At 37.4% G+C, this 16,940-nt stretch overlaps 1 protein-coding gene across 1 annotated transcript in view; it reads right to left on the bottom strand.

Moving 5' to 3' along the window:
• Nucleotides 1-16,940, bottom strand: part of kalrnb (kalirin RhoGEF kinase b) — a 219,685-nt gene that overhangs the window by 107,105 nt on the left and 95,640 nt on the right. Inside the window, 9 exon segments of the mRNA XM_056459523.1 lie at nt 3,565-3,654; nt 3,964-4,033; nt 5,302-5,408; nt 8,402-8,468; nt 8,708-8,832; nt 10,760-10,942; nt 13,588-13,710; nt 15,884-15,999; nt 16,099-16,213. Of these exon segments, the coding sequence (XP_056315498.1) occupies nt 3,565-3,654; nt 3,964-4,033; nt 5,302-5,408; nt 8,402-8,468; nt 8,708-8,832; nt 10,760-10,942; nt 13,588-13,710; nt 15,884-15,999; nt 16,099-16,213 (996 nt within the window).

Below are 16,940 nucleotides of genomic sequence, written 5' to 3'. Positions count from 1 at the left end.
TATACCATCCATTTTGTCTTATCAGTTGTGAAGACCACCATGATAACCAAACGCCCGTGGAGTGATGAGGAGAGAAGGGCGGTCAGTAAACATCTGAGTAGCTTCATTGCGCAACGCAGAGTTCCAGGTAAAGCCGCCTGCATGAAGTGTCTTACTGAAGAAACCCCTCTCAGGGAGAGAACGTGGACGGACATAACACATTATATTGCGGCCCTCTTTGGCATTTCTCAGGCAGCTTCTTGGTGATTTAGCAGAAAAATGCTTAGTGAATCAATAAAATTGAATGTGTTTGTAAAGATTATTTGAGTATTTATTCTGCTGCTGGTGTTTAGTTCAATAATGACTGAGAGCTGTCCACATTAACATTAACAAACACCATATAATCCATATAATGTATCAATATTATACTTCATATAATTCCGCCTGGAATGAACTCAATGGCGCCCCCATCAGGAATGAACTCAACAGAAAATGTCCTCGCTCCGCAGGTTAAAAACTTTTTCCTTTTATTAGTGTTTTTAAAGAATCTGAGGTGATAACCCTAATCCTGGAGACACCTAGTGTTGAAATACAGTGAACATCTACTTGTAGCTGTGTCAGAAAGGGTGGTCCTCAGTTCATAGGTTAATTTACCCGGTCCTCACTACCACTGTCATACAAGAATGCGTGTGTGCGTGTGTGTGTGTGTGTGTGTGTGTGTGTGTGTGTGTGTGTGAATGCGAGAGTGTTTCCCAGAACTGGGTTGCGGCTGGAAGGGTATCCACTGTGTAAAACATATGATGGAATAGTTGGCGGTTCATTCCGCTGTGGCGAAATAAATGACTAAGCTAAAGGAAAATGAATAAATGAATTAATCTAGTCTATGATGGTATTCAGTAGATCACCCATGTGGCGTTTAGCTAGTCTTACAGGAAAATGTCATTTTTACAGCGTTCTTGGTTAACGAAACGTTTCTTGGAGCTTCACATGATTACAGTTGAACCACTGAAGTCACATGGAACTGTTTTAAGTGGCATTATGCAAACTTGTTACTAACATCGGCTAGAGTGGGATGTAAAGCTGGAAGTGACTTGTTTTAAGCATAATTGTTGTTGTTTTTGTTTAATTTTATGAGATGACAATAGTCATCTAATACATTTGGCACACTTTTTCTGGAAACACTCGAGGACATCCTCAGTCATTCTCTGATTGGTTTAAATACCCATGGTTTACCAGGAGTCAACTGTGCAGCAATCATAACCAGTCCACCTAGAAACAGTGTTAGGCCCTGTTTACACTCGACGCGTCTGCTAGTTTGCTTGAGTGCGTGCGGCAAATGTCCCATCATTGATGTGTTTGCGAAGGTTCGCTTTGGGTGCAGGCGACATGATTTCAGCTGGTGGAGCGCATAATTTTTTTTAAGACTCGAGTGAACAGTTCGCATGGTGCCGCATTTGATTTGAGCTGAATATAAATCACTTTTAAGAGAATTTGTCTGAAACAGGTACGACTTTACAGACACCTTTATGATATGTGATCCTAGAGAACCAGATGATCAATAATTCTTGCATAATATTGCAACAGCAGTGGGAAAGGAGAAAAGTTTTTGTTAAAAAGTTTGGAAAAACCTTATAATAAGTTTGTTAAAGCCAAAAGAGGCCAAAGCAAAAGTGGAGACCCAGGCACACAATTACAGAAATATGTTTTTTTCCACTATTCACAGGTTTTACACTGATGTATATGTTACAATTTTGAATTTAAAACAATTAAATAGTTACAAAACTATAATTAAGGAACAAATTATTTCTTTCATAACTAGAAAGCAATATTTGAACCTATCGGTTTATAATATACTGATGCCCTGTTTCTCTGGGCTTTATTGGTGATAATGGTCAGGAAAGACCATTATTGCTTTTGTAGCATAAGAAAAGGACAGAAACTAGCCAGACAGTAATGTGTGAATTGTGGAGTGGGCTAAATCTAAAAAAAAAATACCTGTAATATTTAAAATCTTAAATATAAAACATAAGGATTTATTGAGATGTATTGTTGGCTGTTGGATGGATGTCAGCCTTATTGAATAGCTTTACTCGGACAATGCAAAATTTAGACCCGTTTAAAATGATATAAGACCTACAACACACTATTTCAGTGAATTAAAGACTTTTTAAGGGCTAAAATTTAGTTTTTGAAATGTAAGACATTTTAGAACTTTTTAAGACCCAGCAGACACCCTGAGATCATTAAGAATATTGACTTGTAAACCTTATAGATAACAAAATAAACCTTCGGATAGAGTACACGTTAGGCATGAGACAAATACCCGTTTCAAGGTTTATCACGGTTTGGAAAATTAATAATTTTAAAAAAACAAAATGTTTTCTGGTAAACTGTTTCTGTGGTGTATATAATTTTTTTAACAAGTTGTCCGACTTTTTTAGGGCAACTAAACGGCAAAGAACCATCCATATGAAAAGTTCACCACATCAAAGTTTTTGAATATTTCTTAAAATAAAGTATATTGTGATCAATGGAGAAAAAAAAAACGTTTTTTTATTTTATACATCTTTATAAGACCATATTTTAGCGCAGTAATAACAACACAGAGAAACCATAATATTTTTATCCAAGGTTATCATACAGTCAGAATCATTTCCCGGCCCATGCTTAGTACACATCTACATACTGTACATGTCCTACTGATTTCTTTTATGTTCTGCTGATAGATGCAGGGTTTCTGCAGATTTCATCAAGTCAAATTTAAGACTTTTTAAGACCCTTTTAAGACCATTAAGAATTCAATTTTAGACAGGGTTAAACACTAAGGATTTTTTCTAATGGCCCAATATTATCAAAAGGAATCCTGATAATCCTGAGGAATCACGTAATTGGTTTTAGTTTTCCTTCCCTGATTAGGGACTTTAATGGGGAATTTGCTGTAAAAAACAGCTGCTGTGAATTGCTTCTCTTTGCAATAACAAACTTAAATATAAAAAATAAGGTTTTATTGAGATGTATTGTAGGTCACCGGATAGATGTTGGGCCGACTGAATAATTTTACTTGCACAAAGCAAAATTAAGACCTGTTTAAAATGATTTAATACCTACAACACATAATTTCAGTGACGTTTTAAGGCCTAAAATTCAGTTTTTGAAATGTAAGACTTTTAAACGACCTATTGTCGTTGTTGTAAACCTTTGAAGGTGTTCGTGAATGATTGACGCACAGTTGCATGCCGGCCAGGCTGTTATTCTGTGGACACTTACATACCCCTAAACATGATACGGCATAAAGCAAAACCTTATAAGTTAGTTAACATGTCAGTCAAATAGTATCCTGGGCGGTCCTTGACCATTTAAAGCGACACCAAGTTCCCAGACCTTCAGCTATCAGTGTGAGGTCTGGCTATGTGAGACATTCTCTTATCTTTACTTTACAGCTACAATACACACTTTGAAAAATGTAACTGAATAGTCAGAGTGAATGATATCAGCTCTCTAACGCCCCCTGTCTGATCTTTTTCATCTCCATCATCTCATCGCTATCTCTGTGTCACACAGATCTCTAAAGGAGAGCCAACTCACATCGAAGAACCTGCCGGCCTGGCCCTGGATCAGCTGACTGGAGTCAGGCTTGTTTTTGCAGTAGGTGACGTACATGTGGAACTTATCAGCCTACGGAATATGGATAAAAACATTTCAATGTTTACGTTAAAAACTTTTGAAAGTACCAGAAGCTACTGCTCAAACATTAATACTTCACAGTTAAATTATGACATGTTGGACCTTTCAAAATTTAAATAATGAGCACCAAAATGCACCGTGGGCAAATTTCCCATTTTACAGCCTCTCAGACACGGCTTTTAAATATTCATGCAGAGTGAAAATGATGATGAGTAGGTCTATACTCAAATCAAAATATGTCCTCAAAACAAAAGAAAATTTGAAGCAGAAAAAAAAGACGATGATGAATCTGTATCTCACCCATGTGACAAAACAATGGCCCACATCTTCTGGAAGCTGCTCATAATTTTCCAACTCCTTCAGAAAAATACTGTGAAAACAACAAGAAAATATTCGTAATGCAAGTTGTGGCATCAAAACGAATAATTGCCAGGTTGTTGTCCAGCTAAGGTGGTTTTTCCCAGTTAACCTATCAACCTGTCTGTTCAACAGACGTGATTATTCTGTTATGTTAGTAAGAAATATTTAACTATTAAATGGTTTTAAACATATATTGATAGTTTGCATTAGCCAATTAGCTAAGCTTACTGTTAAAGGCATAGCAAAAATAAGGTGAATAAAAAGTAAATAAGGTATTACAATTTTATGTCCAAAATTTTGATAATTTACATTTTTGCTTCCTCAGGAAAACTTTAAAGATGCTTTTTAGCTTCATATCTAACATATACAGGCCTAACAGAATTATTACATTTGACTCATTCTATAATATGTTGCTATGCATCAGGAAATATAAACTCCAGACTGTTGTAAACATTTGCCAAGAGTTTTTCATTTTGGGGCCCATTTCAATTTTTGAAAGCCCACCTGTCTGACATATTCTTTAAATGTTTGTATGAAATATATATATAATTGAATTGAATTGAATTGAATTGAATTGAATTGAATATATATATATATATATATATATATATATATATATATATATATATATATATATATATATATATATATATATATATATATAACCAGCAAGTTTTTTGTTTTTTTTGGACCAGAAATGACGCTGACTTCACCCAAAAGAAAATAAGACAATTACATTTGAACAAAACATTTAAAGTCAGAATTTGCCCGGGGTGTGAATAATTTCAGTCATGAATGTATGTTTTTTTTTTGTTTTGGGGTGAACTATCCCTTTAAGATTATTATTAATTTAGCATTATTTCAAATAGAGTTATAGTGTTTGTTAGTTACTTAAATTGATTTAAAAATATTTCAATAATGCTTTAATTTATTTCAGTAAGTTCTAGCATTTTATTTTACAAAAAATATTGTTTAATAGTTTTAGCTAACAAAATCACTGCTTAAAACAAAAGATACAAATTTAATCTCATATGCAAACAAGCCAGTGTGTAAGAATGTGGTATAGTTTAGGGAGAAAATGCTTGCAGTTACAATTAAGATAAACATAAATTTAAACACTTGGATTTCTCCATGATACTGACAAATACCGCTAATTCCTCACATACTTACACAAACCATCAACGCTACAGGTTTACGAGCCATAAAAGTGACACTTTTACTGTAAAGCTACAGCGCATATGCAAATTAATGGACATCAACCAGAAAATATGCACGTACTTGTTGTGGAAGTCATAAATCTCCTGAATATTCCCAAAAATGACATGTTCCTTGTTTGCAATTCCAGATGGGACCTCTACGCCGCTTGTCATTTCCCAGAAAAAAGTCTACAGATAAATGCACATGGAATGGTTAATAGGCAGCATTTTAGACAACGTACAGTACATTCAGTTGAAGTCAGAATTATTATCCCCCTGAATATTTTTTTGTATAATTATTATGAGCCCCCCAATTTCTGTTTGAGGGAGAGAAGATTTTTTCAACACATTTCTGAACATAATAGTTTAAATAACTCATTTCTTATAACTGATTTCTTTTACCTTTGCCATGATGACAGTAAATAATATTTTACTAGATATTTTCAAGATACTAGTATTCAGCTTAAAGTGACATTTAAATGTTTAAAGTTAATTAGGCTAAATAGGTGAGTTCAGACTGCATGATTTTAGTCCCGATCTTGACTCGTTGACAGGTTTTAAGAAATCGCAGACAAATCAGTGCTCGCTTATGTGAGCAACAATCACACAGTATGAACTATCAAAGACGCGATCTTAGAGAATCGCAGATGAGTCGCTGACACCCCTGAGATATTTGCTCAGGGCCGGCCCAAGTCTTCAGGGGGCCCTAAGCAGGATTTTATTTGGGGCCCCCTTGGTGCAAACAATATGACAAATCATCGTCAATCCTTGATTATTCGCACGCTATGGCGGAGTTAGAAGTTTAAGCACATATTCCTGAAGAGCACTGACCGCGGGTACGCGCGAGCGATATAGCGAAGTGAAAGCGCATCTGTGAGGAAGAAACTAGTGGAAAATCCGGGGGAGCTAGGTGTCTGAAACACACAAATACCTTGACCCAGCTAGGACAAAAGAAGGTGCCCGTATGCCTGAGATTTTCCCCATTGCAATGGTTCAACTGACAGTAGTTTACATGACGCTGGTTTATGTCTGATGATCCGCCATTGCGGCAAGCGCCACCTGGTGGCCGCAGGGTGTACTGTAGCTGAAACGATTATCTGCTGCAGTCAGTGTGAAAAACTTAATTCAGATCTCTATAAATTTAGATAAATGTCTTGGCGCCAGAGTATGTATCGCGGCCGGAAATAACACGATAAATGGCCATATATTTGTCCCACCCCTAATCCACAGCAAACTAAAACAAAAATGAAAGTCACTCAGTCATCTCATCCTTTCTTGGGGGCCCCCTGGTGGCCACGAGCCCTAAGCAGCCGCTTAGTTCGCTTATGACTTGGGCCGGCACTGGGCATGCTAAATATCTGGAGCTGTCGGCGATTCAAAATCATGCCGTGTGAAATGTGTTCTGATTGACAATAAAATCACTGATTATCTACAGCCAATGAGAGAGCAGCTTCCACTCAGCGGGAGGTTGGGGGAGAAGTTAAAAGGGCATCTTTTCAGTCTATTTGGACCAAAGAAAAGAAGGAAAAACTAGAGTAAATTTGGCAAGAACATCGCGTCTGTTTGACATGCCATCTGAGCAATACCACAACTGGGTCAAAAAAGAAAAAAAGTTTAAGAGAAATTGCTAATTCCCTTCAAAAGCCAGGTGACAACAAAATAAGTACATATTCTACCCCACCCCACTAAAGGTTTCTTTCTCATTATGTAGTGAATAACAAAAGAGATAACACGTGACCTCACATTGTTTCTATGTCACTTCTCGTGTGTGTTTGGTTGTGAGAAGAAGTTTGCAGATCAAGACAAAGTTATCTGTGATTCTTCCTCATAGATATTTACATTAGATGTTGCCTATGCTATTGTTGTCTATTGGAAGGAATTTGTCAATAGAGCCCCCATTTTAGTACAGGGTATTGCTACTTTGAAATGAATGTGTAGCGGAGGACTGGCCATCCGCAGCCATAGATATGTTAACTTATATACATACAGTATATCTATGATCAGGGGTTTTCCCTGTAATCAGTATGCAAATATTTTTTTAGTGACCGCACGAAAAAGAGCATGTGTTTGTGTACATGAAAATGTATTATCCTCCTAATCCGTGTCCTGAAACACCCCTCTTTCGTGCTTTCACTTCTAATTCTAATAGAGGGAGTGATTCGTTTGTGAATGAATCTCCTTTATGAACGACTCATGTGAACCATTGATATCCCTGTGTCTCAATGTCCATAATATCCACCTTTCTGATCTAAATGGTATATAACATTTGTAATATTCAATACTTTAAGGTGGAAAGTATGCATATTGAGGCGCAGGCACTTATGTTATCAGGCGCCTTAATAAGTTACTTTAAACTAGCCGTTACTTCACGTAACCAACAATAATACAAGTTTCTGGCACCGCAGCGTCTTGTTGTCATATTTAATTTACATTGTTTGCGGATTTTATTCAACAAAACTAGCATAAGCCTAGTATTTAGTCAGAGTTGGTGCTACTTTGCCTTACGGTCAGTGCAGTAAGTGACTATTATCATGAATAAAGTTAAATGCACAAAAGTCCAGCATCTTCAGACTGGCTTTAGTCTTGACTAGTGCAGCTGAATGACTTTTGTCCTGGGAGCACTGTACAAATGTGGCGGGGGTATTGCTCGGGGTCCGTAAGCAATATCTAGTGTATATATCTATGATTCTTCCTATTGTAAAATCATGTCATGTGAAACCCCCTGTCGCTGATCCATCCTGCAGTGTAAACAGCAGCGACGGAACGCTAGCCCAGATAGTCATGCAGTGTGAAAACATCTGTGACGTGACTACTTTGAAAATCATACAGTCTGAACTCGGCATAAGGCTAATTAGGCAAGTCGTTGTATATCAGTGGTTTGTTTTGTAGACAATCGAAAAAAGATATTGCCTTAAGAGGGCTAAAATGGTTTTTATTCTAGTCGAAATAAAATAAATAAGACTTTCTCTAGAAGAAAAAATAGTATAGAAAATACTGTGGAAAAATCCTTCCTCTGTTAAACATCATTTGGGAAATATTTGATAAAGAAAGTAAAAATTCACAGGAGGGCAAATAATTTTGACTTCAATTGTAACTATGCAAAGATGATTCCTCCCATTCAAAGGTACGGCTGTCTGGGATTACAAAGAAAACCTCTAAAGCTTGTGAAGAAACACTCTCACCTCCAAACACTCCTGTAGGTCTCGCACATAAGCTCTTTCTGTCTGCAGTAGCTCAGCCATAATGTACCTACAGAGAGAGCAAAACAGCCAGCAAATTACAGACATTCAGACGCGAGAAGAACGCCTGAGACAGCACTTCCGAACACAAAGCTAATTCCTCAGGAAATGATTTAGATTATAAAGGATTTTGTATGAAGAGGAAGCTGTGATTTGTGGTTTACTTTGGGACTTAACCCGTGCCTACTGATTCATATTTCACATCTCTCTCTCTCCCTCTCTCTCCCTCTCAGTGATTTCATGACTCACTCTTTTTTTCTGGCTGATTTCTTCTTTTCTTCATTGACTTCGTGGTCGGGGTCGTTGAGGTTGACCTCTGGGTCAGTGTGGGTCAGGTTGGCGGGGATAATGTCCAGCTCCAGATCTTTATTGTCCTGTTAATGACATTAAAGGGACATTTTAAATTACATGATTTTTTTAAAAGTCTTTTAATTTTTGAGCGGGTTATGATAAATTAAAAGAATATAAAAAGTTGAACAGGATTTAAACAATTAATCATGTATATTGGCCGTCAGTCGTTTGGAATAAATAAGATTCAGAATTTTTTTTCTTTTCAAGGCTGCATTTGTTGAACATACAGTAACTACATGAATGTTGCGAATATATTGTGAATATTGTGTTATAATCGTAATAGAAATGAAATATTAAAATGTAAAAACATTGGTTATATGTTATAATAGCAGGGCTCCAAATCACATATGTGCTCAAAATTTCATCTATGGGAGCTCAAATTATATTTGGGAGTGTTTGTGCATGAATTGTTGCCGTGCGACCTGTTTTTACTGCAAAATGTTGCATGCGCAGATTTATAAGACATTCACGCAGAATGCATCTTTGCAGGAATGGTTAAAACGCTCTTCTGATTGGTCCACTGCTTTTTAACTGAACGCGAATGGATTGCTCAATATTAGCCATCACTCACTCAGTCAATGCCTTCTGCCTTCAGATGACAGGGAGCTACAACCGCAAAAATGTAACTCCACACAGAAATGCCAACTGACCCAGCCGAGGAAACGAACGTGCTACCCACTGCGCAATTATTCATAATTTCAGAGATTCAGCGCATATGCTGCCATCAGTCTGCCATACTGAGCAGAGCAAAGATGGTTGACGTTACGCCACAAGATGATGACAGAGACCACAGAATAAGTCAAACTACAGCAGAACAAATCATTACAGAACAGGTAAGTGACATTTTAAGTCGATCTCTTTTTTTTTGTATGTTGTAGTGCTGTATTTATACCATAGTAATCTGGTAGTGTTTGCTTTGCTGTGGCTTTTTCAGGGTTAATTATTGTGATCTCCCGATTGCAACAGAGAAGTATTGGGAAATCTCTGTAGACTGATGGCATTTCATGCCGTTCAGCCTCATAATCGTAAAATGTGAGCAAAATCACCTGTTTTGTCATCACTTTAGACATTAGGCTAGAGAATCATTCAAATACTAGCTCTAAAGTGACATTGGTGAATGAGCAATGGTTTCTGCTGTTCTGATATCAGCTGCAGATGTGTCTGAACGGCGGAAGAAAGTAGTTCCTCATACAAAAGGGTTTTTGAGACTTTTTTTATTTGATTTTCATTTTTTTAATATACACGATTATGCCGTCGAACTGTTGTATAAACACAATATCACAAGAGTAGCAGTGCGATATGGATGTATATCGGCACTGGTGGGGGTACTAAGGCACTGCGGCTTCGAGTGAACACACGCCTCCCACCAGTGCCGATACACAGCCATATCACACTGCTACTTGTGTAATATTGCTGATATACATACTTATTTTAATAATACATTTAAATATTTTTTTATTTTTAAGAAAGCACTCCTTAAACTAATCAAAAATAACAATTAAATCATACATAATGTTACAAAATATTTCAATTTCAAACAACCTTGAACAGCCTATTCTACAAAGAATTCTGAACATTATTTCGCAAATGATTCCACAAAAAAGTACATTAAAAACATTATTAATAACAGCGCACAGTGTTAATAAATGAGAAATATATTAGCATATTAGAATGAATCATGGCTCGTATAACACTGAAAAAGTAATGATGCTGAAAATGCAGCATTGCATTCACAGGAATATAGTACATTTTCAAGTATATTACAAACTATTTACTGTAATATATCACAATATTACTTATTTTAATCAAATGTTTGTTCAAAAAAATTCTTTGATTAGCAAAAGACACTTTTAGTTCAAAAAAATGATAAACGCAACATAAACTGCCATTGTAAATATATTAAAGAATACATGGAATGAAGAACAAAAAAGCCTTTACTCAGCCTCTCACCTCAGAACACACTCCCAGCGCCCGGTCCAGGCTGCAGCGGTAATGACCCATCCGCATGGAGAAATCTCTGTAGCGTCTGTCCACCGTGGAGACCCATCTCTTGAGCTCTGTCACATGAACATGGCCTTTCTCCACCAGACTGCCGGCCAGCTGGATCAACAGCTTCACCTTCTCCTGTGTTTGCTGGACACAGAAGAACCAGCATCCGCTCAGAGACAACAGATTGCTATCATATCTAGGGACACCGGGATATTGTTGAGCATTGCCTTAACAATATTTCTTACAATATAACTAAATTGCAAAATGCTATTTTATCAGCCATTTAAAAATATATATCTTTGTTATGATCTTTCTAAAATAAAAATGAAATAGATATTTTTCTGAGCTAATAAATAAAACAAAAAAACCTCTGTCAAAACACCACAAATTAGGGCTGCACAATATATTGTTTCAGCATCGATAGTGCAATTTGCGAATCTGTAATAGTCGTATAGCAGGAATCTCATTTTCAATTTGGTATTAGAATTGACCCGGAACCACTGTTCAGAAAACATTATTTGTGTCGGCACCAGTGGTGTAGTGGCTAGTGCGTCGACACATGCACACCGGTGCGACCCGAGTTAGATTCCGCCTTACAGTCCTATGCCGATCCTTCCCCTCTCTCTGCTCCTCACGCTTTCCTGTCAATACTCTCTACTGTCCTATCTAATAAAGGTGAAAACCCTGAAAATATAATTATTTAAAAAAAAAAAAAGGGGGGGGGGGAACATTTGTGGAGTCTATAGATAGTTTAACTATAATCTAATATTAAAGATTGTTTTCGTGTGTGTGTGTCTGTGTCTGTGTCTGTTTTTAAGGCCTGTAACTAAGATTTTAAGTTAACCATTTGAGCACAAGAAAATATAAAGTTTGCCACTTTAGAGAAGATTAATTGTTTAACTATTTATTACAATAAAGACTATGCAGTGTTACTGTACATCTGATTATTGAATTTCTATACTTCAATACAGTTAGACTCATCCAAAAACCATTTTGATTATTTTAACTCTGTGCATTAATTTATTTTATTTAGTATCTGCTTCTTAATTGTGACGTCACGCGAAGTGGCTTCCGGGTCCAAGCATTTTATCAAACTGTATGGGAGACTTAACAAATGATAATAGTAAATGCTTACAAAGCGATATTATACTTTCAAAAATCCCGATCACAATATATACATCCATGCCTAATATCCAATGGCCAGAAAGTAATGAATTTTTTATAAATTGTTAAAATATTGGTCCAGAGACCACAGCTGTGTACGCCATGATTTCATATAAAATTCACTTTAATGTGTGATTTGACTAAAAAGTGGTCATAAAGTAATATTTTCGCAATTCAAATGAGTAGCGGAGCTGGAAATGTAGCTTTTAGCGCTAGTTCTACCAGGAAGGCCTAATGTCATGTCACTCATCACAATCTGTTGTAACCAATAGCCACGAGACACAAGGAATACCTAATGCCACGTCACTCATCACAATTAGTTCCAACCAATAGCCAAGAGACACAAGGAATATATAAGCTGTCCATTCATTTCATTTATTTGTTTGCAAGTACTGACGCAGACGTTCACCCACCATCCTCCCCACCACCACCAGGTTGGCCCAGGGGGGAAGGCTCTGCCCCTGCCTTCATCCTCAGCAGTCTGGATCTGGATCTAAAAGATTCCAAATCAAGCTACGGACGGGACCTCCGCCAAAGAAATCTTATTTTTGGCTAAATGATACTTTTGTCAAATAATACTCATCAATAAATGTAATTCAATATCCTAATTATCTCCCTGGTCTCTCTGGTAGAAACAGTATTCAATACGTCACGACTTAAGTGGTAATTTTGTATCAATTATGCAGTCGCACTGCCCTACAATTCATTCCGATCAATATAAAATTAGCAATTCTTTCCAAATAGGGGCATTTTGTGAAATGAATATATTCATATCTCAATATACATTACCAAAAAAAATATTGATATGTCAGTTTTTTCCAATATCGTGCAGCCCTACCACAAATGACTGAAAACTTCGGTTGAAATTTTGATTCTTATTGGGTGTTGCCATTTTCCTCTCCTGTCTCCTGATATTAGTGTTTATTTTCAGCTCTAGGTTCAGCTAATAGCACCTACTTGTGAGTTGGGGATGAAAATAGTAAATGCCCTGTCTGATTGGTCAGATTTGGCACATAAAATGTACTTCATTTATTGCATTTCTCGCAATATGAAGATTGCATATTAATATCGCGATAAGGGGCGTCACGGTGGCGCAGTGAGTAGCACGATCGTCTCAAAGCAAGAAGGTCCCTGGTTCGAGCTCGGGCTGGGTCAGTTGGCATTTCTGTTTCGCGTGGGTTACCTCTGGCAGCTCCTGTTTCCTTCACAAGACATGCGGTATAGGTGTATTGAATAAGCTAAATTGGCCGTAGTGTATGTGTGTGAATACAAGAGTGTATGGGTGTTTTCTAGTGTTGGGTTGCGGCTGGAAGGGCATCGGCTGTGTAAAACATATGTTGGATAATGTGGCGGTTCATTCCGCTGTGGCGATCCCAGATTAAGAAAGGGATTATGCCGAAAAAGAAAATGGTTGAATGAATGTATCGTGATAATTTTTTGATATATTGTGCAGCGCCTAATAATAGTTTAACCAAGATGGAACTTAAACGTGTATTTGGTGGTTTGTACCTCGTTTTTGCAAGTGTGTTTTGTTATATGGAGGCACCAAATTTTGCAACAACATGACAATGAGTTCATAATTACAGAATTTCTAAATGATTATCATCAATGACAGGATTCTTTACCTTAGCAGACACACGAAAATCTTCATACTCTTTTAGTAGTTCCTGAGCTTTTTCGCTGGTTTCACCAGGCGATGTGTGTGTGGATAGAAAATACTCTCCTGTTTCCTGTAACCAGTCTATGGCCTGCAAAGACAGCAGAGATTTAGAAAGGTAAAAGGTTTTGTGTGTGTCTATTCACATATTTAATCTCATTTAATTCATATTTAATCTCTTCTCTCACCGGAAAAGCCTATTTCCATTTTCTACCATACAAATGACTAAAAGCAGCAGATAATATCAATCTCATGAAATAAAAGGCCATATGACAGTACACTTTCATGACAGCTTCTTAACACACAATGTGTGTGCACTTTGTGATGTCACATTCAAAGTTTTTCTTTCAAAGTATGTTTTAAGTCATATTAAAGCTTTATATAATTTATATTTGATTAAATAACAAATCATAACCATTTCTTGGTTGCCGCTAAACTTGACGTTTTAGTGGCGTTCCAGTAATTACATTAAATATTTTATTGTATTATAAATGGCTGTCAGAATATTTTAGCAGCACACTTTTATTAAAAAAAAACCCACAAATGTAATTAAGAAATTACTTTTAAAAACATAAATCGTTCCTAATTAAGTACTTTAAAATTCAACGGCAATATACACTCACCGGCCACTTTATTAGATACACCTGCCCAACTGCTCGTTAACACAAATTTCTAATCAGCCAATCACATGGCAGCAACTCAATGCATTTACACATGTAGACATGGGCTGCGTCCGAAACTGCCTACTACTCAGTAGGTACTGCATTTGAATTTAAACGTACTACTCGGCTGTTAGTAAAGTACACTCTATACAGTATGAATGGGAGAAGTATGAATGGAATTCAGACATACTACATCTGCCATTTTGTCATGGCCACGAGACCTACCAGCGTCAGTTGCGTCGCTTTACTCCTGAATTCTCTGGCGGGGCATCATGGGCGCAGCATGCATGGGAAGAGCACTTCAGAATCTCGCCGGAAGTAGTAAGTCATCCGGGTACTTTTCGCATACTGATTTTCGAATTCTATGAATTCGGACATACTACTCGGCTCGCATACTGATTTTAGCGTACTATGTAGTATAGAAGTATGCATTTTTGGACGCTGCCATGGTCAAGATGATTTGCTGCAGTTCAAACTGAGCATCAGAATGAGGATAAAAGGTGATTTAAGTGACTTTGAACGTGGCATGGTTGTTGGTGCCAGACGGCTGGTCTGAGTATTTCAGAAACTGCTGATCTACTGGGATTTTCACACAAAAGAGAAAATATCCACTGAGCGGCAGTTCTGTGGGCGCAAATGCCTTGTTGATACCAGAGGTCAGAGGAGAATTGAAAGACTGGCTCGAGCTAATAGAAAGGCAACAGTAACTCAAATAACCACTCATTGCAACCAAGGTATGCAGAAGAGCATCTCTGAATGCGCTACAGCAGCAGAAGACCACAATGGGTGCCACTCCGGTCAGCTAAGAACAGGAACAGGAAACTGAGGCTACAATTCACACAGGCTCACCAAAATTGGACAATAGAAGATTGGAAAGACGTTGCCTGGTCTGATGAGTCTTGATTTCTGCTGTGACATTTGGATGGTAGGGTCAGAATTAGGCATCAACAAAATGAAAGCATGGATCCATCCTGCCTTGTATCCTGCCTTGTATGCTGTGGTGGTGTAATGGTGTGGGGGATATTTTCATGGCACACTTTCAGTCCATTAGTATCAATTGAGCATTGTGTCAATGCCACAGCCTCCCTGAGTATTGTTGCTGACCATGTCCATCCCTTTATGACCACAGTGTACCCATCTTCTGATGGCTACTTCTAGCAGGATAACGCGTCATGTCATATAGCGTGAACCATCTCAGACTGGTTTCTTAAACATGACAATGTGTTCACTGAACTCAAATGGCCTCCACAGTCACCAGTTCCTCAATCCAATAGAGCACATTTAGGATGTCATGGATGTACAGCCGACAAATCTGCAGCAACTGCGTGATGCTATCATGTCAATATGAAGCAAAATCTCTGAGGAATATTTCCAGTACCTTGTTAAATCTATGCCATAAAGGGCAGTTCTGAAGGCAAAAGGGGGTCCAACCCAGAACTAGTAAGGTGTACCTAATAAAGTGGACGATGAGTGTACATTCTTTTTGTCAAATCTGTTTTAAAAAAGCCAAAGTGCAGTTCTTTTTTTTCACAAGGACAGAAAAAAACAAAACCATCATTACTAACAAATCCTTCAAATGATTTACAAAACTGTCCCGCTCACCTGTTTAGCGTGTCGTTCAAACAGAACGTACTGTTGGCACTGATCTAAACGTCTCTTTTTCATAGTCCAGAAATGAAGGACACGGTTTTCCCTCTGGAGCAGCTCACTTAGAATGGCTAAAACACACCAATATCAATACACTTCAACAAACCAGGTGCAATCGGTACAGTATATAATGGCAATCTGCAGGTATAATGGCTTTGAAAAGTCCTGACCTTTGACTTGGGACTCCGTGGCTCGATTGTGAGTGACAACCCCAGGCATGCTTACGTTGTTTCGATGGATGTACTTGAGAAAGACCTCGGCATTTCGACGTGCTAAAGTGCAAGCCTGGAAAAAAAGAGAAGATTTCAACAGATTTCAAGCAAAAAATCGACTTGAATAATTTTAATCTAGGTTTATTTGTTTCCAAATGCATTTATGACTCATTTAACTCTCCTATTATCCTTGGGGTCAATTTGACCCCATATCATATTAAACGTACAGTATGTGCATGTATAATTGACATAGACTTTTTGTGCTTCAGATTGAATGACTTTTCCTAATTTATTGGGGAAACCTTGGTGAACATAAAATTAACATGATATTATTTTTTTAATGCCCTGAACACATTTTGTCACATCAGTGTTCTTTGGGGTCAATTTGACCCCATGGTCTTTTAGCTGTATAAAACATACGAAATAAAAAAAATTACACATATATGTTTTGGGTGATATTGAGGTCACTATAACATGCTATGATTTTATAATATGCACTAAAATTTTATGTTAAGTATAATAAAAAAAAACAACAACAACAACAACAACAACAAAAAAAACTAACACAACCCCACCTGTAGTATTGTGAGAACCACTGACTGTTCACATGACATGGGGCTAGGGGGAATCCTTATTCTCATGACAACTTTGATATTTCTCATGCCATGGTGGAGTGGAAAATCCTATTCTTGTGAGAATTTTGATATGAGATTTTGTCACAGGTTTTTGACAGTGAAAGTGACATAATGGAGAATGTGTCTGAGGCAGGATAATTTTGAGAAGGACCCTGATTATGAGGC

This window comes from Danio aesculapii, chromosome 6 (assembly GCF_903798145.1).
Source record: "Danio aesculapii chromosome 6, fDanAes4.1, whole genome shotgun sequence".
In the NCBI taxonomy this organism is placed as follows: domain Eukaryota; kingdom Metazoa; phylum Chordata; class Actinopteri; order Cypriniformes; family Danionidae; genus Danio; species Danio aesculapii.
Note: the sequence above shows the minus strand (reverse complement) of the source record. Positions and strands in the feature narration are given on the sequence as shown.